The following is a 25,934-nucleotide window of genomic DNA, read 5'->3' on the forward strand; positions in this document are numbered from 1 at the left end:
ATGAAATAGCTACGATAGTGGTCTGTCAAGGAATGTCAGAAGAATTTACAAGCTTGACAGCCTGCCAACAGTCTGATACACTAGACAGAGTGTCAGAAATCCCACACAGAAATTATATAGTTTTAAAGTAAACAGAAAGCTATGCATAATTGTGTGAAGGAGCTAAATGAGACGGAGGGAGGCGCTTTTATTCCAAATCAATAGAGAGATTTGCAGTAATTCAAGCACCATAATTAAACCCTTTAAGGATGAAATACTAATTGTGCCAAATTTCAGACAGATGCTCTTTCTAGTTAGCTGTTTGATGGGCCGGAGAAAAATAAAAACTCCTGCATCTAAATATTTACCATTTACCCTCTTGTCTGCAACATACACTTGGTGCTTAGAAACTCAACTATGAATTTCTGCTAGACTTAATCCCTCCTGACTGTTTGACAAAACATGCTACCTGCTTGTTTGAAAACAACTCAAGTCAAGGCCATGGACTACTGAGACAATATTTATATTGGGAGCATGGGGGATGAATGCTGGTCACTCTCAATAGAGTAAACAATCACAAAAATGCACCAGACTGGCAGTGGAAAAACCTGTTGACCCACAGGGCAGGTTGCAAGTGCATCTTCAGTCTCTTGTATAAAAAGTATAAATATTAAGCTACCTTACTGGCAGACAAACAGCCTCTCAATGTTTACATGCTATGTTAATTTAAAAAAGCCAAACCAGCCATATTGAGTAATCAGTAACCCTGAAGAGAGAATCTGGCATCAGTCTCTGATTGCAGTATGTATTGCTATGCTTGAAAATAGGAGGACTGTCATTTTATTCTAGGAAGTGCCTTCATATCTATTTCTAATTTTGCGAACACTAGGACATCAAATTTAGATGTGTAAGGCTGCATCATGAATAAAAGTGGTGCAGCTCCTCTCTGCCTCCTGCCTGGACTTGCATGCCCTTGCAGGAAGCCTAGGGAAGTGGCTCTGCTCTCCTGCCATCCCCTAAAAAAGAGGATAGCACTATGTCATATTGCACCACTGACTTTAATGCTCATGCTCTTGGATCCACTGATGTGTACAGGAGTCTTTCAATGTCTCTGGCCAGGAGAAGAGTGTTTTGTTCATGTGTTTGTGACTTAAGACCACTTTGAGGGCTGAGTTGTCACCCCATGGCAAATAATGCCTTTCATTTTTCCTTCCCACCGTGTCATTTGTAACAAGCCCTTGACAAGGGCAAAAGCTACTTCCCATCTTGCTAGCCACATCTATATCAGCACACATCTGACCCAGATTCTCCTTAGGTGCTGCTGCTCTGCTCTCTGAGATGTGGGACCAGTGGTCAGGGGGTGAGATGCGACACAACCGACAGCTTCTGAATCTGGAAGGTGACCTTCAGTAACATGAGTGACACTTTCTCGTAGTGCAGAAATTGATTGCTCTCTTTCACTTGACAAAGAAATTAGCTGACCAAACAGGTGATCTTGGATGTATGGCTGGTGCTCAGTGCTGTTGCTCCCCTCTCCTGCCATCACTTGTTAAAGGAAGAGGGAGGAATGAATTAGTAACAAAAAAAGAGTGAATCCTGCAAGCAGCTGTTTTAATCTTGATGACAGTGGTACATGATTTTGCCAGACATGCTCAATATAGGTTTCAAAGTAAGCTGTTGATTTGTAAAAGGCAAGACCTTTCAACTATTACAAAAAAATAAAGAGCATTTAGGATTTAAACATACACAGTCAGAAAAAAGTCACGCCCCTCGAAGAATGTTGCAGATGTAGCATTTAATCCTGCTCCATTTAATTTGTAATACGTTGAAGCTAATATAGGTTTAACTAAATGCCATGTTAAATACTCTACATGCCATTCTGTTCCTACTCAGAGTAAATGCATCGTGCAGCTAGAGAGCGCTATGACAGCTTAGAACTGCTAAAGCACAGTTTGCCAACTATTGTGTATACCTTGCCTTTCTGGATCTCTTGCTTTTACTAAATTAAAGACTGGGTGGTTTGGCAAGCTGGAGCACATTTTACCTAAAACAGAGAGGCATATCCATATAACAGGTCTCTTTTATCCTTTTTTTATATAAATAAGAAAAATTTGGAGGTGAAATTTCATTAATATTTGGCAGAACTTTAGGTAAAAGCACCCACATACTGAACAACATCACTACAATAATATGCAACTTCTAATTTTAACCACAAAGCATTTTAGGTGTTGAATTTTTTTACTACAAAAATAATCATGTTTGGGCTTTTGTTTGCTTCTCTACAATGAGCAAGGCGTCAGTTAGCACTCACCTATATCTTAGCTAATTTGAACTGAGAGATATTAAAAACCCCTTGTGATTAGCTTTATTTTAACCTATGCAGCAGTAATAGATATTAAAATGCACACCAATACAGTTAAACGCCATAGAAATTAAAACTTTTGTTTTGAATCGTATGCCAGACAGGTAATTCGATAGTTTGGACAACAGATAAAGGTAGAACATGTAATTTTTAAATACTATGTTCATTGATCAGGCTCTTTTTAGCCTCTTTTCTACACTCCTATTGTTATAACCAAAGCAAATTGGATTGTCGGACATGAACTGAGATAATACTGATGGGAGGAAAACACAGGAAGTGAACTATGGATGATCTGCTTGGATGTCATTATTGACCTTTTTCTTTTAAATCACCAGAAACTCACGTTCCAGAAAAGAATGACTTGTTGAATTCCTGTGCTTCATCACCACCAAGAAAGGATCACCATAGCAACAGGAAAAGACTATGCATTGTGAGAATACTCACAAGCTGAACAACATCATGGTTTAAGATAATGTCCCATGAGCATGGCAAAATGCCAGGCAGGGGAGGGAGGGAAGTGGGACTTCTACAATAACAAAGGAATTTAAAAAGAACTAATACTGCAAATGTGAAATATGTGTGTATTCAAGACTAAAAGAAACTGCAAGACAGTGAATCGACAAGCTGTACAGCTCATTTGTCTGGGCAGAAAATCAACAGGGCTTCTTATTGTTAAATCCCTGAACTACTTTTTTAAAGTTCAGCTGCCAAATGACTGATGCATGCCATTATGATTTTCCCTTTAGCCTCTCTGTTAGGGCATCCAAAATGTTTTGCATCTAGCAGATGTTCATTCAGTAATGTCTCAGTTTGAAAGACAGGTATTTGCTAAGAAAAGGCGAGAACACCTTTCCTGAGATGCAGAGTGCAACCCCCTCCCTTTTAATTATTTTAGTTTCAAATCAGAGGCTGTCAGGCAGGAGATATGGGGATAGGAATAACAGTTCTTTACTGATACCTAACAAGGCACACAGCAGAAACACCATCATCTATAAAAGCTGACCCCAGAGCAGAGCAGTGTAGCTCAGTTCCAGTCCCTTTTGGCCACAGGCTCCCTCTCCCTGCGCTCAGTTCCCGGTGCTGTGGGCAGGGCAGGGCTCGCTCAGCTGAAGGCGCTGGGTGATGGCGGCGGCGGCCCAGGGCTGAGGGGGATGGAGGAGCCGCTCCCCCTCACGGTGTCGGTCGTGGTGCTCGGCACAGTGCCCGGGGGCAGTAGGGTGAGGTGGGAGAGCAGCAGAGCGGTGTCTGACAGCAGGGAACGTGGCTCCCGGCGCTGGGATGGCGGGGAGGGTGGTAGGTAGAAACATTGGCCGCCTTCCTCCGACTCCACCAGCGAGCGAGAGAGCGAGAGCCCGCCCCAGACCCCTGTCCCACCGCTCCTTTTCGATGTTCCCCCTTTTTTCCCTCACCCCCTTTGAGAGAAACTGTTACTAGCGAGGGTGTAGCCAAAATTACTTAGCATAACAATGGAAAAAATTCCACAGAAAGAAAAGGGAAAAATTCAACCCCCAACAAGTAACTACACAGAAGAGTTTAAAGAAAACATCTCATGTAGGTCACCAATAATTAGGCAGAACCTGCTTAACTTCCAGCAATTATCTGCAGAATCTGATCCAGCATTGCCGTCAAGAGGTGAAAGGATCATTATCTTTGTCGTCTGGTGTATCTGTTCTATTTAAACACTTATCTTTGATCACCTCCTACAACATTTTTCAATTCTCAAAGTTCAATTCCACAATATTTGAGAAACAAAGCTAAAAACCTATGCTTAACTCAAAATATGTATCAGGATGAGTTCAGGCTATGTCACTGAATGAAATTTAAACCATATGATACTTCCCACAAATTTTTTCCCAACTTTTTTATTTTCACTATGAAACATCCATCCTCAGCTCTCATGTTTTGTTAAGAACTATTTAAAATTAAATAGGTAACATAACACTAAAAATTACAGATAAAAACATGTTTGAAATGAGAAACGCTGCATATAGTAATTGCTGCTTTCTAAGCTGAGTTATTTGCGACCATTTCTTTGTGACAAAGTGTGGCTTTTGCTTTAACATCACTACAAGTGCTTCTGTGAATTTCAAAGCTGCTTTTTGTCTTTGTCCCTTCAGCCAGTTTAGTAAAGGAGTAAATTCACATTGAGAGAACTGAGACTCTTCCAGTTGTGGACCCCATGATGTACCTCTGATTCCTCCATTTTCTCTCTCAACATGATTTGTGTTAGAAAGTCTTAAGTAGGGTTTGGGAAACATAAAAAATCCTCAGTGAAAACTGCCAATTTACTAATGCAAAGTGACACTAAACCCAAGCATTTTAATTTAGATGACGATCACTTTGATGACTGACAGGCTATGAATTTGATGACTCGAGGTTACACAGTCTACAGAATATATTTTTCCTGTGACTGAACTATCTGAGTCAGACAACCACTGATACTTTCACAAAGACTCAGTTGTTTTTACTGATATCGATAAATGAATTGCTGAGATACCTCTTCTTTGTACCATGGAAATGCCACCTACAATAGAAGTTAAGACATTGCTCACGAACACCTGAACATCGTTTTACTCCTGAAACAGTAAAACATCACTCCTTTGCTGTGAACTTTATTTCTACCATAACTCACCTGATATTGTTGCTTTCTTTGGTGCACAGCAGTCCCTCACTAGAAATCTTTGAAGCAATATGATCTCTTCCCTCTGCTGTAGGGATCCACTCTGCTGTGGATCACTGGCAAGGACAAGAGGAGGGGTTCCTAGCTCCCACCCTTATTAAAACTAATAATTACCAAAAATGAAGGTGGGTCTCTTGAGCTCTATTTGCCCATTACTTGAAACAGTTAACTCTGACTATGGCAATGAAATTTATTTTTTACTGGCAGAAGTTAACAGACAGCTTGAGCCAACCTACTAACATGCTGCATGTTCCCTGACATCCTTGACATTGTCTCTGTGTCCAAGTACTACAGTTTATCCAGAAGAAAAAGTGTAAATTTTAATCTGTCAGGTCAACAAAGTTTACAAGATGAGACAGAGCCAACACAAGGTAAAGCATAATAGCATGTGCCAAGGACAAACAGGACCTCTTTCTTTGAACTGCAGGAGCTATTAGGAACAGTGCAAATATCCTGAGCAAATCCTACCATAATCTTTTGCTAGCTTGCACTGAAATGAAGAGGAAAGAAAAGTAGCCAACAAAAATTACCAACCAAAGCCCATTAGATGCATATGATTCACAGCAGGAGGACATCTTCAAGAAGTTTATGGCACACTTTTTAAAGACATGAGCCAGTGAGAAATCCTTCAGAAAATGTGTTTGAATAGAAAGAGGAATACAGATCATAACCTTCAGGTACAAACAAGTCTAATACTTTCAGAGAAGAAAGGTACTACTAATTTATGATGAAAAAAATTCACGTAGAAAATTGCATGTTGTAAGTCGGGAAGAGACACACTGAAATCTTACAATGGCATGGCATGGGAGCAAACAAGGAGGGAATGACAGATTTTAAAGAATGATATTGCTTTTATTAATGTTTGGAACCCTCAGCTCTACAAGGGGCTCTGTCTCTCCTTAGAAACAGCTGCCCTACCTCTCTGCTGAAGAAGAGATAAAAGGAAATGCTCCAAGGAGTTGCTTGACACTGCAAGGAAAAAAGCCCTAAACAACAACAACAAACCAAACCAACCAACCAATCACCCACAAAAATACAAACCTCAAAGGTACGACCTTGACATGTACTTCCGAGAAAGACATATATACCTGCCTCCTCTTATAAAAACTGGCATATGGATGCATCCCCAAACTCAAAGACTAATCATTATCAAAATCATTATGGACCAAGTTTTTCCTCTAGCATTTTAATTTTATACCACTTCTAACAAGAAATTTGCCAGGACAGGTCCTAATTTACACTCTACAACTGAAATCAGAATGAGGACAAAATGCAAGGGAGGCATCAACATAGACCTGAGCCTATAAATCTAAAAGTAATCTGATACTCAGAAGCAAAAGACAGAAAAAATTCTCCAAAGTTAGCCACAATGTCTATTTTCAAGGACTGTCAGTCACAAAACAGGGTGAGATTGCTGGGATCTGCAAATTGGTTTGGCTTCCAGCATTTTCAGTACAATATGAATGACACCATGACTAATGAGATTTTCTATTAAACACAGTCTATGGAAAGTAGACATTTTAGAAAACAAATCAGCACTTTACATAAATGCATTTATGCCTAAAATTAGACTTACTTTTTTTTATATGAAGCTGACTGCAATATACTCACTTATTAGGAATACAGCATAAGAAACACTACTGTACCTTATTTATATGTAGCTGAAGGTTTTTGCTGGCTACAGAGAAAGTGCTATCACATCAGTTAGGTCAAAAATCAACATTTAAATAGCCTAAGACTTACAGAAAAGAAAATAAAAGCATAATACTAAAAAAAAAGCAAAAAACCCCCTGTAACTGCATTTAAAATTGATGGCAAATCTCTGTCATTCCAGTTTTGCATTTCCTACCATGATTATAGCCCTACAGTCACCTATCAATCACTTAACTCTCATTTTTGCTTTTCTTTACAGAGGAAGGCAGATGGGTTTCTTCTCTGAACTGCTCCACTGGGTTAATGTGACATGAATGCCACCTTACCTGAGTCTAAGTGCCAGGGGTCAGTGGCAGCCGACATTGGTGGGATGGTGAGTGGAGATGCTCCGCAGTTGGATTCCACCAGTTCTCCTTGGATGTGGATGTGAGAGGAGGTGTTGGTAGGTCTCAGAGCTGCTTTGAGTGGAGCAATCTGGTTGAACTGGACTCTCGATAGGCAGCCAGTGAATCCTGGGGTGTTGTATTTATATATATCTTGGTCAATCTTCCCAATTTCTATAGGAAATTGAAGAGGGAAAAAAATAATCAAAACAATTAATTGCTCTGGAAAGCACAGTTGGCCTGAACACATTGATTCCCAGAGCTCAGTTCCCAAGTCCCTCTCTGAAGGAGACTGAGATTGTGTCAGACCCTGACAGGTTTCTTTACATTTCATTACAGATTAAAGCTGGAAACCTTCAGGCCTTAACATGACTCGGTTTCACTGCTATGCTATCATTAAAATAAAAGGCTGGCATGAAGGAGCCAGTGAAGGAGTCATCAAAGAACAATAGGCCAGGAAAAAGTATCTTTTCTGAGAAGAATATTGGAAGAGAAGGCAGAAGAACAGTCTTGGCCAGGGTCTGACCTCCAAGCTGAAGCTGCTGCTGCAAGAGATGTCCCTTCCTTAGCTCTGACCTATTGCCCTCTCAGTTCTCCTGGGGGGCCAGGACCACTTGTGGTCACTCCTGTCCCTCTCCTGTCTCCTCATCAGGAGAGCAAGTCTGCCTTCATCAGGAGACCAAAAATGAAGGGTCCTCCTGGGTCCCTTCTCTTGGGAGCCAAGCATTTCTTCGCCAGGGAGCAAGCTTCCCTTCTCCAGCAGGCCACATATCCCTGTGGCCTGAGGTGGAAACCATCCATCTCCAGTCTCTGTCCTTTATTCCATGCAGTGCTGAGACCTGGCAGGATCTCATCCAGCCCTGCTGAAGGCTGAGGGAGCTGAGACCCTGATGTCAGTCACTTTGCTGCTGTGCGCTGACAGATAAGCTGGAAGCTGGCACCCATGAGCTGAGATCAGGGCTCTGTTACCACTCTCTAAAACAGCTGTTGCTCAAAGTTGCACCCCAGGTAGCTTTCTCCCTTCTAAAACACCAGCTGAGATGACCCCAAAATAATGTAAAACGCCCTTACTACTCAGGAAACTGGCATCTGCTCCCAGCTGTTTGAATTCTGCCAGGACCTGTTGGAACAGCCTGAGTCACAACCAAATCAAAACTGTCCCTCTTTGTCAGCTGTCTGTATTACAGGGGTATTAACATTTCAAAGCCTCACTGCAGTGTCCAATATAATATTTACACGACAGTGGCAAATTTGGTTTCCTTTCTTCTCTGGTAGCACAGAGTGAATGAAAAGGACACATGAAAGCATCGTGTTTGTGCTGTATCAGGGACTATTGCTCCAGAGGCACCAGGACACTTCCAACTGCCTTTTTCTGGGTCACTAGGTTAATGCCTGGCCCTTGAAGTCACTGGAAAAAGTCATACTGAGCTGAGCAAAGAAGGAGAGGGACAGAGGGGACAGAAAAGAGGGAGCAGCACCATGTTATTCAAAGGCAACCTTTTCAGATAGGAACAAGGATAAGTGTTGGAAAATTTGGTTTTTGTAGGAAAAAAAAAGCCTGCAAATTACATGATTAAGTCATAAAAAAAAAAAAAAGGAAGGAAAACAGAGGTGGGAAAGAAAAACTACTGAGAGATGTGAAGAGGAGGTATCCTTTTAATAAATACCTATTTTATTCCTTTTGCTCTGCCTAGTCTCTGTTCCAGGTCAGCCTTTCCAGGCATCAGTGGGAAAGGGCTTTATTTTAAGAGTTCCCAAACTAGTTAAACTGGGAACCAAAGTACATCTGGGTTTGAATTTTGCTACAAAAAAAACAACAAAAAAAACCCAAACCAAACCAAACCAAACAAAACAAAAAAATAACCAAAAAAACCCCAAAAAACCCCACCTAAAATTATTAGAAAAATACATTACTGACCTTTTCGAAATGTCTGTGTTCAGTTCTAACCAAATCAGGAACAATTATATGAGGTCTGGGCTGTTTAGTGTCCCTAAAAATTAGGATGATATTTATGACAGTGCTATATTCCTAAGTTTACTGAGGGCTTGGCATCAGGGATACAAGCATGGAGTTTCAAGGCTACATACAAACCAGACAAACAATTTTATTTTGGGGGTTTATCCCTTAATCATGTAGTGTGAGAAAACTGCTGGAATCAGGTCAGATCTAGAGCATGACTAAAACAACTTCATGGTTTTCTACCTTTCTGTCTTTGCAATCGTGTTAGAATGATAAACACACAACATTTAAGCCTCCCTCATACCTAGCATAAGGGCACACAACAAATATGGATAATCTGAAAAATACTTGCATTAGATCATTATACAATCCACTACACAGGAATGGATTTTCTAGTCCCTGCATTTTCCGTTCTCTTTCTCACTTAAGAATGTCTTTACTTTTACTTACAGTAAAAGCACTTACATATACTAACAGTGCTTATCCAGCCTGTATTAATGCTACAGCCATGTTTCACAAGCTGGCAGTGAGCAGTGACTGTCATCTCTGACAAAGTGGATATATCCTCAGGACTCAGATAAGGGCTAGCTTAAATGCTTACAATAATTGTATTAGGTGCATCTAGCTCTCCTTCAAAAAAAAGTTTTTTTGAAAAAAAATTAGCATTAGCAATATCGCCTTCAAAAATTTGCTAGTAAGTAAAAAGCCTCACATCTGTACATTTTCCATAGTTACTAGAAAAGCTGTACAAAAGCCAGTTCATGCATTAGAATACTACCTGTAGACTACATCACTCAGACATGGTTCCTTTCTGACCGCAATATTCACTCTCCCTTACTTCTGTAAAATATTCATGGCATATTCAGTGAAGAGCTATATTTTTTAATAATCCTTATAATCTAAGAAACAATTACAAGACTCTTCAAACACCGTAACCACTGTTGCTAACAGTTTAGTGATTTCACTCGCATCTTAGCTATTCTGTGGTTCTATTCTATTTTAGCTATTATTTATTTGACTTCATGCAGAAGCTAATAGCCTCCCACTCACAATCCTGACTGACAAGAACAAAGATCCACGAATATGACTGTGCTAATTTAGCAACTTCAGCGCCATGCTTCTCTAACTCCATGAATAAGTGATGGATACTAGATACTGAAAGAATTAAAAAAAAAAACAAAAAAAACCAACAAAAACCCCCAACCTAACAAGGCACCTTTCTAAAGACTCACTTTTGTTTAAAACATTCCATAAGTGATGGCTGTGAAAATGTAAATTTCCTGCCAGCTCTCATCTCATCAGTGCTAAAACAATGTAGATCAGCTTCCATGACTATGAACATGTTCCTGCCCCTGCATATCCCTTGGGGCTCAGCACACCGATATCCTCTGATGTTAGGCCATTACTCTTTGTTTCCCTGGCATTTGAGCCTAAGAAACCAATTCCTGGGGAGTGCAATGATTGCAAAATGAAATATATCTATGTTCTCATGACTAAAATTCAATTTTCTCCCTGTAACAAAGAGGAGAGAAAATCAGAAGATGATGACAATGACATTATTTAAAAAAACCGAAATGTACAATGCAACTACTTTGAATTATTCCAATTTTCAGCACATAAACTGCTGCAAAGTCATATAAATATTACAGCATACAGATTATCATTACTCAATAACAACATTTATATTATTGCTTTCAGATGTGATGCAACAATCTCCTGCTGGCAACTTACCCTCAGGTATTTCTGTAATGAAAGACTGCAAAAAAGTAACTTCTAGGCTCTTTTTTTACTTCAACTGGTTTTAACCATTTTCTGCCTTGACCACACAACCTTCTGACTTGAGAAGGCCACAATTACACAAGACCAATCAGGTAAACCCATTTTACCACAGATGTATTGCAGCGTACAAATCCTTAACACTAAGCATTCACAATAACACAGTAACTATGCAATTGATTTTTAAACATTTTAAAAATCTATTTTAAAAATCTATACAACTGGCACGCAGTATGCCAAGAACCTTATAGATGTTGCCCCATGTCTTGTGTGTTATCATTCACTGAAGATATCTTTAACATCAATTACTTGTTATTTGTGTTTTGCTATTTCTTTAACAGTAAAAAGAGACAGGAATTTAATCCTTAGTTACTCATTTTGATTTCAGCACTTATTTTTCATGGTTGTGGCAGGAACATGCCACATAGCTATGAAAATAATACTATTTCTCTCTTGAAAATTATGTGCCATTACTAAAGAAGCCCTTTATCCACTAGGTGAAATGATTTAAAGAACATCTATTTTCAAGCATATTTCACAGAATCACAGAATATTCTGAGTTGGAAGAGACCCACAAGGATCACCGAGTACAACTCTTAAGTGAATGGCTTATCAACCCACAACCTTGGCATTATTAGCACCCAGCTCTAACCGTCTGAACTTGTCTCATCTGTGACACAAGGCACCACTAATGAGTACCCAACATGCTGAAATTGATTATTTTATGACTCTAGAAGAAAATAAGCAAAAATAAATTATATTGAGGAAAAAACTGTGGCCAGACCAGTGCATAAGTGACAAATGTATAAGTAGCACACAGCAATACTAGTCAGTGTAATTAGGTTATCTGTTTTTTAAGCCTTTTCGCCCTTACTACACTACCTGTAGGTAGCTGTAGTAAGTAGTTGCAAAGTTGTGGCTCTTGCCTAGGGCAGTATTATAAGAGAAACCAATGAACAATTTGATTCAGATTATTACCCAAATTGATCTAGTCAGCATGCATCTGATGAGCTACTTGTAGAAGTAGACACATTGCCAAGTACACATTGTATCTACTTTCTCTCCCTTTTCTACTTTCCATACTTACTGTTAAAAGATTTATAGGTTGGCTCAAAGGGCCACAGAGCTTCTAATAGCACAAGAAGTTACTGCACTGCTGGAGAGGTCTGGCTTCACTTGGCTCTACCATCTATTTTTTATACATTCTTGTAGCATCACTTAGAAAGACAAGAAAAAAATGACAGCATGATGTAGCAGAAAACAAAGATGATGTGTTTGGTCCCAAAGCTCTGAGCAGGTTTTGCACAGATGAAGAATAGCTTTCTTTTTATGTAAAGTTCCCTGTGTGAGGGTCCTAGAAGTTTCACACATACACAAGGCTCTGCAGCACAAAGCTGTTCAGTCCAGCAGAGTACTGTGTCAAACCAGTATTGCTGTGCCACATGTGGAAAAATGGCCTTGGACTGTGGCCTTTGAAAAGTGGCAGAGGACAGAGAACCAGCCACGAGGGAAGTAAACCTATAAAACGTGTTTTTTATTAAACGTATGTGGTGACTATCTTTGCTCAATATCTTCTTGCTATGTAGCTGGTCTGTGCATTTTTTTTCTTGATGGGCTCTCAAATGCATATCAATACAGAAAGTTATAAATTGTGAACCTTGAACAGTGTTCCTGTCATACAGAGATCAAGACATATATTTATAGTAAATTATGCTCCATTAGGAAGGAAATGAAACAGAACTTGAAGTACAGTTTGTGGGTATGTACTACAATGTATGTAATAAATATACTCGTATGAATTCCCTTGAAGTTTTCCAATGGAGCCCTTCAAAGTAGAAACAGGAATAACCAAGGGTACCTATTCTGGATCAGCAAGGCTCTGGGTAAATGCTATAGCCATCTAGCTCTTCTTTCTTTGTTGGTAGTGGGAAAGCTCTGCCCAAAGTATCACATGAGTGGGGGGTAGAGAGAAATAACACTCTGTGTACTGGTGTGATTTTGGTCTTGACAGAAGATACCTTTGAAACAAAATAGTCTCAGAAGCACAACCAAAGCCCCTTTCAGTTCAATTTGCTAAGAAGACTACTTTTTACACAATTTACACATTATATCATTTGAATTTTAAAATGGTAAAAAAATCTAGCTGGCTGGATTTAGGACAATGACTCATTTATATGTGCCCATTTACGCTCAGAAATACAAGAGCTTAATGATTTTGGAAAGCAAGGAGCCACATCAGTGGTGGGAGAAGTTCAGCTCTGCCACATGGCAGTTCTGGCTGAACTACCAGGCTGCTTTGCTGTTTTACTTAAGATCAAGCATCCACTCAGTGGGTAGACAAAAGGTAATCCATTATCAATCTCTACAGCCCTTCCACTAGAGGTACTAAATTGAGCCTAAACTGTATAATATTTTAATAGACTGCATGGGTGAATTCACCAGTTCAATTAAATGAACCACTAATTGCTTTTGGGGCAACCTTAGCAATAGCTTGTCTTTCAGAAATAAAGTACTATGTGCCCCCTTGTCCCCTGTACTCAGAAAGGTACCTTGTTATGTCACCCGTTGCTCAAAGAGTAGCTCAATCAGCATCTCAAGCATCTCTCTGTTATGGTGTAAGGCTCCACATAATGGAAAGCAGTTTAAACTCTGCTGAAAGGGAGCTATTGATTTCAAGAATTCACAGTCCACAGAGATTACTAAATCAGTTTCACTTACTTAAAGCCTAGATGAGCCATTCAGTGCAACATCAAACCAAAGCACATGCCAATGAGAGCTGGCATGGTGTAAAAAACCTAAGAGAATAAATTAATTAATTTGGATCCCAGCCACCGGGAGAACCTATCTGGGGTAGCATATACCTGCTAGACCAAAGCCACAGGGCTAGAAAGTCCATGTCAGGAGCAGTTACTACACATCCAAAAGAGGGATAACACCAGGGATTGGGAAAATGACATTCTGACACACTGCCTGGGTCTTTTGGTGAATATTCTCCATTGTGAAGAGGGATCATCTGTTTGCTATCTGGCTGTTGATAGCTCCTCTGTCCAAAGAGCAGCAATTTCTATATAAAAACCCCCAAAACATGCTAATACCACTTAACTGTGTAAAAAACGTGTTATTTTAGAGATGCTAAATACTCCCAGTACAAAGCAAAGAAACTAAACTCTCAGAACTATATTTAATGAGCTGCACTTAATGTAAAACCTCAAGACATGTATGAGGACTGAACTGAGCTACTGTAAAGACTCTTCATACCTCAATATTCCCTGGCTTTTAATATCAGTCTCCAAAGTAAATTTCAGTAAGTGGTACAAACTAAATATAAAACAATAGGGACTCTACTTTGTCCATTACTCAAAACTGAGCTAGTGCATGCTGCTTTCTGGACACTCGTACCACTGGAACAAGATGCTTATTTATGGAGAACATGCTCAAGGGATGCTGGGGCACAAAAAGGTGAGCCGCCCCTGAAAATGGTCATCTGAGCTTCACAAGACCCAAGTGCAAATGGCTACCAAGTGCTCCTTATGCAAAAATTAAAATGCTGAGCAGCAGAAGCACTTATTTTAGTCCACAGTTCTGCAAGCGCCAGGTGGTATCCAATGCCTCCCCACCTGTCCCCTTCCCATCAAGTTAATACAGTAAAGCTGTGGGTGGCCTCCAGCCCCTCAGTGTGACAGATGTGAAAGCCATCCTGTCACTCCCTCTTCTGACACGTGTCATGAGAGACTCATCTGTCCCCTTCACCCTGCAACCATGATCAGACCCTGAAGTCAGATGCCTCCAGATATGCCTACAACCTATTGCTTTCCAGAGCCTCAAGGTGCTGCTCACAGTGTGGCCCTATCCTGTGACATGATCCGTCTGTGGCTATTTTAACATTTTCTTTGTAAGTTTATGTTGCTTGTTGTAACTCTTCTGATTTCCTTTCATAAGATGTTATAGCTTGCATGGAATAATCTTATTTAGACGGTTTATATCTAGACTGGCAACCTCACTGACCATGCACTGAAACACAGAGAAGATGCTATTTATGGTCTATGAAGCACTGTGCCAGAAACTGAAGGATTTAACATTAACCCAGCAGTGCCAACCAACAATGTTGCACAGCATATGCATGGTGCTTTCATGTACTGTCTGACACTCAGGAAATGGCCTTTTCTCCTATGGTACAAGCAAGAGGAAAATTACTTATGAAGACTAACAGCTCAGTGCACATTTTAGTTGCACCAGCAGCTTTATTAGAATTGCCCAAAGGCAGGCCATTCCTTTATGAAACATTTCTGATACTTTCTGCACAAGCTAAAAATGATTGAACTGGGTGAAAAATACACAGGATTAGAAAATCTGAGCTGGCCTGGAAGCTGTGCTGCAGCCCTGGAACACTTCCAAACCCCAGTCTCTGGTAGAGGAGTTACTGCTTTCAGGTCACGCTGTAATAGAGATAGTAAATCACTGACATGAAATACACTCCTATTAGAGTCCCATTATTGCAGGAATAGTAAAGACTAGTGCTGGACTGCAGCTTCTCTGTCAAAAAAGGCATTTTGAAGAATGAGGTGGAGATGTTATTTGACAACAGCCTGTTTTCACATTGCCACAAATGTAAAGGGTTTGAGAACAAACTGGATTTTTTTCCCCTGCTCTTTTGTACTGATGATATAATTACTGAATGTTTCAAGATTTTATACTGGATGTATGATTTCCTGAAATCTTCAATTTTAAAATGCGGTGTATTAGCCCACAAGAGTTACCATTAAGAAATTCACACTGTTTTTTAACAAAAAGGGAATTAACTGATCTGCAAGGTTCTTAGTAATTGCATTATAGACGCCACAAAAGTAAGGCCAAGAGTAAAACTGAACATCCTTTTACCAAGGAAACAAATAATTTTTCCACATTTTGCTACTGACTTGCTGTATGACTTTGAGCCACTTCAGATATTCATGCCAAACTCTGTCTCTCCCTCTTAGTAGAACACAGAAATTCTCCCAATTCTGTAGTTGAGATCTTTCTCAAGGTGTTTTGAGACCTAAGTAAAAAAGGTATGGGCATTGCTTTTAAATATGAAAATAAAATGAAACAGTTTTCTTTTAAACACACTTCAAACTTCTCATGACTTTGGAAAGGTGGCTAATGGAGACACAAGATTCCATGGCACATTTACATAAACAGAAAGTTCTCCCAAGGGTAATAAAAGAATGCAAAGTCAGAGCAAAAGAGAAGAAATACTATCTACCGTGTTGCCAATGAACTATATCCAGCATGCAGATATCAGATGAAAGTCCTGAATTTGGCAGATATTTTCAAATGTTCCCACTCAAGAGTGGCTGCTGTCAAGTATTTAGCTGGGACCACAATCTCAGTGGGAGCAAACAATCAACTCTGTGCCAATGGGACCAAAATTCCCACTGGTTTTGTGAAAGGAGTTACCTCTCTGTACATTACCCTTTATTAACAACTGTGAGGGCTAATACAGTCATTTCATAAATTTCTGTATCTTTCTATTCTCCTCTAGAGCACTAATCAGTCTCCTTGGGCACCAGAGGCAAAAGCTCAGGCTATTGTTTAAAGGAGAAGTCCCAAATGTAGGGATAGTTAAGAAGAAAGGTGTGATAGGTTGACTTAGGAAGAAGAAACTCAGAAGAGATTCTTCCTAAGGGAATTTCCTCTGTGGGGGTTGGGATACCTGCAACAGCCAATTGGAGAAAGTTAGTTCGCTCCGTGAACACTCATTTTGAGGAAGGTAATCCGGAACTGACTCTCTTTGTCTTTGGCGGCTGAGCAGGTAACATCAACCCGAGCTTCCCCCTCCCCCATGCGGGGGGGGGGGGAGGCTCGGGAGGCCGCTTGGGCCCCGTTTGCCAACGAGGGGGACCCGATGGCCGGGGGGAGAAAAAGTTGTGTGCTAAGACCTTCACGGCTTCCTCCTCCACGGGCCGGCGGCTCTGGCGTGGGGGGAGGCCGACTCTTGCTGCTGCCGGACGGGCCGGGCCTGCCCGGGTGGCCATGAGCAGTGTGGGGCTGCAGCCCAGCCCCAGAAAGGCTGATTGACACCTCAGCTGCCCCCCCAGCGCGGCCTGAGCCTGGCCCAACTCTTGTAGTTGTGTTAAACTTTAACTCTTTAGTGTTCAGATGAGATTTGCAAAGCCTCCAGCCTTTCCTTTGAATATGAAAGGGAATAAGAAGATTTCTGAAGTCAGTGATGTAAGAGCTAAGTTTTTAAGATGGAAGGAGAATGAGAAGATGCTGAAATGGCTGAAAATCTTTTTGTGAAATTGTAGGAATGAACTGATGTACTGAATATTCCTATAAACCATGGAAAGAGACATGGGGGGATGGAAATGTTCCATTTAATAGATGATTTGACTAAAGAGCACCTGTGTTGAGAATTTCTGTCCTGAGAAAAGAAGGGGATTTTGGTTTTCTGAAGATGAAGCCTGAGCAGAGAAAAAGGAGACAGAGAGAATCTTTGCGGTTGAACATTTTATTCTTAAAAGTAATACCCCATGAGACAGACATGGCCCACATCTACAGCTTTGGGACGGCTGTAGAGTTGGGAGGAGCGTCACGGTTGCAGGTTCCCGTGCGGATGCAAATCGTGAAAGATAAAACCACAAGAGAACTGTTTTTTTTCCTTCTTGTGGGAAAAATCCCTACAACTTCAACAAGAAGAAGCTTCTCTCTCCAGGAGTGAACTGAGAAAGACTAAATTGGGCACTGACCGAAGTATTTGTTATATGTTTGTTTTGTTGTTATGAAGATTGGGAGAGGGAGGGAAGGAGTGATCTAAAAAAATCTTATTCTGAAATATTTTTTTTTCCTCTCTTTTTGTTTGTGTAGTTAATAAATTTTCTTTTATACTCTCTCAAGTTTTAGGCCTGCCTTGCTCTTTTGCTCCTGGTTCTGTCTCACAACAAGAAAAATAAGTTTATTCAAATTGGCAACTCAAACTCAAGACATTAATTTGGTGCGTTGGCCGGGAAAGTCAAAATTAAACCAAGACAAAAGGTCATTCATGCAGATGATGACCTGAGCTGACAGAACACTAATATTATTCTCTCAGGCTGCACCATATACCTTGGCTGAAAATCCTCCTGAGAGCTGATGGAAATCTTTTGATCAAGAAGCAAAGTGCTCAGCAGACATGGGTGTAACCCACTAAGCAGTAGAAATCAGCAGTTCTCAAGGCAAAACTGCATAAGAAGTATGACAGTTTGCTTCAAGAACCATTTTCTTTTTCTACCCCATCCTCTATCCTTTTGACATGAAGCAAGAGGAATGAGATCATGGGTTGAGGGCAGCAGAAGAGCCAGCACTAGATGTTTAATCTACAACAAAGAATTAAAATGTTTCATCTGCCTTTTTTTCCTGTAGGCAGGCTTTAGACAGAGTGAGAAGAAGTGGATGATGGCAGAGGAGAAAAAATTATACAGATGAAATTTCTTTAAAAAAATAAAACCAACGAATTTATATGACTGACAAAACTTAATAGTTTTGTCATCATAAATAGCGCTATGAAAAAAGGGTTGTTATTACAGACAGAACATCATCACATTTAGCTGCTAGACTGTATTTCAGCAGGATTTATAAGTCCATTCTAATTTATGGTCATGATAAATAACCTTGACAACATCCTTCATAACCCTTAAAGAACGATACATTTTGCATTACTATGCAAAAGAAATACGCAGTTTTATTCATAGTATTTGTTTAAATGTGCTCATATATCCTAGGGAAGCTGGCTGCAGCATACCACACAAAATTCTTTTCAGGCCAGAAAGTAAATAAATAATCAAATAAGTATTTTGCAGCCTGTAGTCAAATGCAATGTGTCTTGGCCAAAATCCAGTGCATTTAGTTATATTGTGCTTTTGTTACAACTCTTATTAAAAATAGGTAATTTCAGTCTGCCACTACTTTACATTTTAATGAGTATTTTCCTATGACTACCTGTAAATGACCTTATAATATACTTTTCATTCCATATCACTAGCCTCAAATACCTTAGTAAAACTGCAGTGTCATCAGAGTGGCTAGGCTGAAATTCCCTTTCTTGCCTGACTCCCCCCTTGCTTATCTTAGTCTCACTTGGAGATAGTAAAAATGCTAGAAATCTACTAGAAAGAAGATTTGAAGAAGATCCAGGGTATGCAACTAAAACTAGAAAATAACTTTTTAGTAGGACATTATTTTTATTTGTATAACAAGTATGCCTCATATTAACCTTATATATTCATAAAAGTTGTTGGGGTATTTTTTTCTTTTTTTTTAATAATTAGAAAGGTAAAGCATCTATAATCTGTTAAGAAACCACTTTTAGGGATCTTAGTATTACAAAGATAAAGCTTCTTCAACAATTTCACATAACTTTTCTTATTTAATTTTTAAAAAATCCATTGCTATTGCCCCTATGACGCTGGATTTCAAACCAACATAGTATGTAACTAGAAGCTTTTTCTGAAACTGACAATTTTCAGAAGATATAAACACTGCCACATTATGAATAAGTAAAGATGTTTTGAAGTAGTGGCAATTTAAATTCAGTTATCAAAAAGCCTGAAAGTAGCAAGCAAATGAGAACAGCAAGCATAAGGATGCTATAACTTAGTAGGTATTTTTTTCTTCCAACATTTTCCTTCTGTTTGCTTTACTTCTTCATTTGCTATTTAATTTTTCTCAGATCAAAACATCCACTTTTCTTGTATAGACAGCACCAACCTAGCTGTAGTACTGAAAACCATTTTAATAATTCAAAAAATACTGTAGGAAAAAATAATACAGGACAGTGCAGGAAAAAAAGACTCGATTTAATTTCTTAGAAGCAATTTATTTTATGGTTGGGGTTTTTTCCAGTATTGTATGCTTCACTATTTGAGGCTGAACAATTTATATTTGAACAATCTCTATTATGTGTTTCTTTTCTTTGTTGCAAGTACAAAATGCACTCTGCTGGAACATGCAGCATTATGTGTAATAAATTCACCTCTGCAAAGTATTACTATTTGATGCACAAATTATCATAAAAATTTAACAGCCACATTAGATAGATCAATGACTTATCTAGTTCATTGTTCTCTTTCTGAAATGAAAAGTGACTGATAGTAGCTGATTCACAAGTAGTGTAACAGCATAGGGCATGTAAGACGATCCTCTCCCAGAACACCTTTTCAGCTTGCCACAAACATGGGCTTTAGACCTTTCTCAGATGAAGGTCGCATCTTGCCTTTTGCATTTAGCTACCAGCAGAACTGCCTCTCATGAATGAGCCCAATCTTTTCAGAAACCATTAACACTGCTGACCTTCTCAGCTTCCCACACCAGTGAGTGCCAGTGCTGGACTACTCACTCTGGGACAAATAACCTCTTGCAGGTCATTTTAAGGCTGAAGCCTGGCAAAGGTAATTGAGGGTCTCAATTTCTTGTGTTAAGAAAACCACTGCACACCTCCACCACTACAGGACTGCCCTGTACCAAAATTGGGGTGGACCAACTATATAACTAAAGAGAAATCTCTCAACCTTTTGTTTAAAAGAAACCTTAATGCACTTCAGTTAAGAGTGTCTAAGCCCAGCATTAGACCATCTCCATCTTTAGGCAATGAAAATTATGATTTCATAAAGAATGAAATGTAAAAGCATTACACTACAATCTGGAAACCAAAAATGCTCCCTCATTCAATAAATACACTGGAAATGATAGAAATAGGTGCAGTTTGATGCCAGCCAACAAATTTCACTCCATGAGAAACAGTAAGAAATATGTATAGTTAAACCGGACCTTTATTGCTTTTCAAATCACATCCAGAATATTACATGCCAGGCATGCTCAGTCTACATAGCTTTTTCAATTTCTATGATCTGCTCATCCAGAGTCTTATTCAGCAGGTAATGATAACAGACATTTTGACAAAAAGACAGGGCTAGGTGCATGGAGTGATGATAGATGAACCTGAGGAGACAACATGCAAGGACTAATTCAGTGACTATCTTTGCATCTCATCAGATGGTGTAAACTGAGCGCTTCTAGTTGGGCTAAATCGAACTGTGCACTATCAATATGCTTTATCATTATTATTACATTGCATCCAAGCACGGAATGATGTGCTGGAGTAGTATCTGAGGACACAATGCCATTTGCAGTATAATGGCTTTGTTAACAGCTGTAAGCATGTGCTCCCACCCAAATACTGAGCAGAGCTCTGGGTGCTTCGTATCACAGATGAAATTGATTTCTTTAGTGGGATAGGTAAACCTCTGATCAAACTGCAATAAAAATAAATATAAAAATATTGGAATTCTAGGACCTTGTTATGCTTGCTCTAGCAGACAAATGCATTAAAATAAGACATTAAGTTCAAGATGTTATACTGATGAAATACTGTCATTTGCCTAATTTTCTTCAATGTTGTATATGATTATAAACTTCGTGTCGCATCGGCTAGATCAGAGAGCAGACATGTCTAACACAGGACTGCTTATTAATTTGCTTCTTTTACAACCAGATCGTATAAAAATAAGAAAGAAACTTACAGCTGGATGGCAGCACCAGCGCCAGAAGACGATCTAAATCAGATCGCCCTTCTTCGTCCCTTCGAGCTGCCCCTCTCTCTTCCCCCAGCCCACGATTGAGCGGAACCCCACACAGACACGAAGCGTGTAGTACACGGTCGGGAATCCGCAAATCCCAGACGGGCACCTCGGTCACGCCTCGCAGCTTTTTTCTGGCACCCAGAGTTGCGCTGACCTGGTCTGCAGGCGGCTCCCGGCGCACGCTGCTGCGGGACCGCGTCTCTCCCGCCGCCCCTGCGGCTGCGAACCGGCGGCAGCTCCTCACACCAGTGCCTCAAGCCCCCCGCCCCGTAGGACGAACCTCGCAGCCCCGCCGCCCCGGGCTGCCTGCCCTCTCCGCCGGCCCTGCCCGGCGGGCACTCCCGCGTCCCGGCTGGAGCTGCGGGGCATCGGCGGCTCCGGCCCCGCACGGCACGGCTGCGGAGGGAGCGAGCGGAAAACGCGGAGCGGAGCCGAGCGCAGCCTCCTGGCCCGCCTGCTGCGGACGGGAACACACGGACTGGATCCAGAGGGGGAGTGGGCGGGGGCGGCGGGGGTCCCGGGTCTCCAAGCGCTCGTCTCGCTGCCAAATGCTGCTCACCATCAAGGGTCGGAGATGTTAAACAGGAAAAATGTAACTGAAGGTCATTATTTTGATAAGTTTTGAAAGATACAGTTTAAAAATATTTTTGCTTTTAATTTATTTGTATAGAAGAGTGAGATGACTTCTCTTGCTCTCTTTTCACATGACAGAAGGGAGACTAACCAGCCTACCTGCAGGGCACTGGAAAAAGAAGGGGTTAAAATCTATCTGTTGATACAGGTAGTTTGACACCACCTATTATTCCATCTATCCCTATTAGCCATCTAATACAGAGTTTATGACACCACCTATTACCCAGCTATTATCCGGCTATTAACACAGACATTATAAGACCACCTTTTCCTTCTCTCAACTCCGTTATCACAAGTGCCTCCTTGTTCTCCCCTCCTCTCCCATCTGCACCATCACCTTCCTATCTCCATCCCTGCTCCATCACTCATGCTACCAAATGGAGAGAGGGCCCCATGTGCTGGAGGAAGGGGAGAAAGGCAGAAGAAGCTGATACAATTTTGAGACTGACATAAACTCTGAAGAGTTAATGACAATGCAGGCTACAGCTCACTTGGAATGGCTGGGCTTGGCCATTGATATCTGCCGCTCTTCTCGATGTTATGAGCCTCAGTATGGAAGCAGATGCTGCATGGCTTGAGGGGAAGGAGGTTGACAGCACTGACTCAGGCCAAAAGTATCACTGCAGCCAACAAAATGCATTGGCCAGGGGGCAAATGGGGCCTGCTCAGCTTTTTCCCCCGTCAGGAGCCAAAAGTGAGTGAGTAAAGCAAAAAAAATTCAAAATAGCACTTTACCAGAAATAGGCCATAATGGGAATAATTGATCTTGGAGGAACCAGCATGGAGGAAATGTAGGACCAGTCTCAGATTACAAGTCGTACAAGTTGTCACTCCAGAAGTAAAACAGGAGATAATAGTAGTCTTTACCAGGATCTCATCTGAGGCTTTTATTCAACTAGCATGGCATCACATAGTTAGTCACATCAATTTAACTCACAATTTCAATTTCAGTATCTTGTCCCTGTCCTGGACGTTTCTATATTGTCCACAACAGCAGAACTTTCACACGTCTGAATTATTCATTCTCACTGCTAGAGAAACAGCCAGTCTCTGAAATAGTTTAGACAGAATATTTTTTAGATCTATTCCAGGAGAAAACAGTAGTTTCTCCTCTCCATATTTCCAGAGATACAGTATCGCTTACATATTCTTGGTGGGGTTTTTCTGGCTCTATCTTTTCCTGTGGGTTAAAAGGGAAACACTAATTTAAAGCACAATTTCAAGTGTGAATTATAATTTATAAGCGTTTTGTGAAAGGAGCCTCTTCAATATGATCTGTTCCCCTCCCCTCTTATTTGTGCTGTGTCAGTAAGGATATATCTTGAGCACTGTTTGCCATAGCATTTCATTAACACCACCACATGCACCAGCCGGTACTTTCCTCACTAAATGACCATAGTATGTCCCTATATGTGAAATTCTATGATGCTCAGCTCTTGAGTAGAAACTCGGAGAGAAAATAGCAGCAGTTTGACAGAGGGGTTTTTTCCTATTTGGATTTATTAAATGATAATGTGGAAAAATGGAGGGCTTTATTGAACAGAACTGGCATTTACTGTACATACAATCTATGTATTTCTTTGGAGAGGGCAATCTGAGACCTGTAAACCAGCTGTCAGCGCCATTTTACTGAGGTCCATTATTATGGTTATTCTGAACCAAGCCAGGTTTGATGTAATAAACCTGAATCCTGTTCTGCACAGGCACACAATGTCCTGTTCTGTTTTAGTATTTCACACAGAAAAAAACTCTGAGAGGTCCCTCAGTCCCCCACAAGTAATGCATGAAATTGCTAATTTTTGTAAAGAAAAAAAAACAACAACCAAACAGTAAAGGAGTAATCTCTAACTGATGAATGGGCTTTTGTAATAATTCTAGCAGAGACAATATGCAATTTGTGTGAGCAGTAGTTCAACCGTTGGTAGTGAAGGCACTCAGAACTCGGCAGAGAGCTGAAAGGTCTCTCAGCATGGCAATCTGCAATTTAGAGATATTCAGACTACATTTAATGAGCTGGTCCAAGTACTTGAAGCAGTTTAGCTGCAGAGGAACAGAATTCAGTGCAGAGTATTCATTCCACCTTTAGCCCAGAAAGACCCTGCCAGAATTAATGTTTAATTGCCTATATTTATAAGCTCTGAATCTGAGGTATAAACAAAGGGAATGGAAAAAAATCTCACTTACAATTACATTCTTGAGCAAAAATTTGCTTGACAGGAATGTTAATTATAGAATGCTGAGGACAGCTTGGTAGGGAAGAAACATAGCTGGTGGATTTCTGTTGGTGAATAACTTAAACCAGCATGATCTTAAATGTAGGTGTCTCAACATGTGTGCTAATAAAGTTAATGAAAAGGCATGTCTGATGTGTGTGAAAAAAATGTCCTCATCCTCATTTCCTAGAAACTTCCATTTGGTATGCTCGTGCTGGGATCTCATGCAGCCAGTAGTAGAGCATTATTAGATTATTGATTTTTTTTCCCCTAAAAATTTTACTGACTATGACATAAGGTAATTAGTTTGGACTTCATTATGATGAGAAAAGCGGACTTAATCACTAGTGTGGGAGATGGTGGCTGCCTAGAGACCAACAATCATAACCTGATTATGTTCAATATGTGATGTGTGTGCTTTAGAAAGGCTATCTGGTCAAAGCTGAGGGAAATAATGAACAGCAGGAAGAGGAAGGAGAGACAGGAAGAACTCTGTGGATGGAAGTGGATGTTAAAGAATAGGTTGTATCTCAAAAAACAAGATTCTACACTTTATGTTTGTATCATATGAAGATGTGACAATTCCTTTTAAACAGAAAACAAATGCCAAGTAAAATCAAAACCATACATCAAGGATCATTATTGGGACCAATATTGAAGATACTGTTTAGCATCTTCATTAATGACATAAATGAATTAATCAAGTGCACCTTCAGCAAATTTGCAGATGACACCAAGCTGAGTGGTGCAGTTGACACACCTGAAGGACAGGATGCCATCCAGAGGAACCTGGACTAGCTCAAGATGTGTGACCTTAGGAATTTCATGAGGTTCAACCAGACCAAGCACGAGGTGCTGCACCTGGGTTGGGGCAACCCCCAGTACCAACACAGGCTGGGGGATGAACGGAGCAAGAGCAGCCTTGGGAGAAGGACCTGGGGGTGCAGGTGAATAACAGGCTGGACATGACTCAGCCATGGGCACTCACAGCCCAGAGAGACAAACGTGTCCTGGGCTGCATCCAAAGCAGTGTGGCCAGCAGGGCAAGGGAGGGGATTCTGCTCCTCTGCTCCTCTCTGGTGACACCCCACCTGCAGTGCTGCATCCAGCGCGGGAAAGACATGGAGCTGTTGGAGTGAGTCCAGAGGAGGGCCACTAGGATGATGAGTGGGGTGGAACACTTCTACAAGGAAAGGCTGAGAGAAATGGATTTGTCCAACCTAGAAAAGAGAAGGTTTTGGAGTGACCTAGTTGTGGCCTCCCAGTGCTTTGAGGGAGCCTACAAGAAAGATGGAGAAAGACTTTTTACAAGAGCGTGTACTGACAGAACAAGGGAAAATGGCTTCAAACTGAAAGAGAGTAGGTTTTGATTAAGTAATCAAAGAAAAAAATAAATTCTTTGCTATGAGGGTGGTGAGCGACTGGGACAGGTTGACAGAGAAGTTGTGGATGCCCCACCTCTGGAAGTGTTTAGGACCAGGCTGAATGGGGCTCTGAGTAACCTTGTTTAGTGGAAGGAGTCCCTGTCCATGGCAGGGGCATTGAAACTAGATGATCTTTAGGATCCCTTCCAACCTAGGCTATTGTATGATTCCAAGATTCTATGCTTATTTGGATGTATCTGTTAGTGTTCCCTAAAAACTTGTGGGTGTAAAGTGAAGAGATTACTCCTCCTACAGCATTCCACAAATCTTTAAGCA

General features: G+C 40.6%; 1 protein-coding gene across 3 annotated transcripts in view; it reads right to left on the reverse strand.

The window, feature by feature from the left end:
• The window catches only part of CNTNAP2 (contactin associated protein 2), a 1,082,030-nt gene that overhangs the window by 19,875 nt on the left and 1,036,221 nt on the right, over nucleotides 1-25,934 (reverse strand). For 2 of the 3 annotated variants that reach the window (XM_088167403.1, XM_088167401.1), the window contains exon 23: nucleotides 7,001-7,231. In XM_088167403.1, coding sequence (XP_088023529.1) covers nucleotides 7,001-7,231 — 231 coding nt within the window. Of the gene's footprint in view, nucleotides 1-7,000; nucleotides 7,232-9,503; nucleotides 10,530-25,934 lie in introns of those variants that run through there. The other variant, XM_088167409.1, reaches the window with a different exon arrangement.

Source organism: Sturnus vulgaris, chromosome 1 (genome assembly GCF_052056855.1).
Source record: "Sturnus vulgaris isolate bStuVul1 chromosome 1, bStuVul1.hap1, whole genome shotgun sequence".
NCBI classification, from domain to species: Eukaryota; Metazoa; Chordata; class Aves; order Passeriformes; family Sturnidae; genus Sturnus; species Sturnus vulgaris.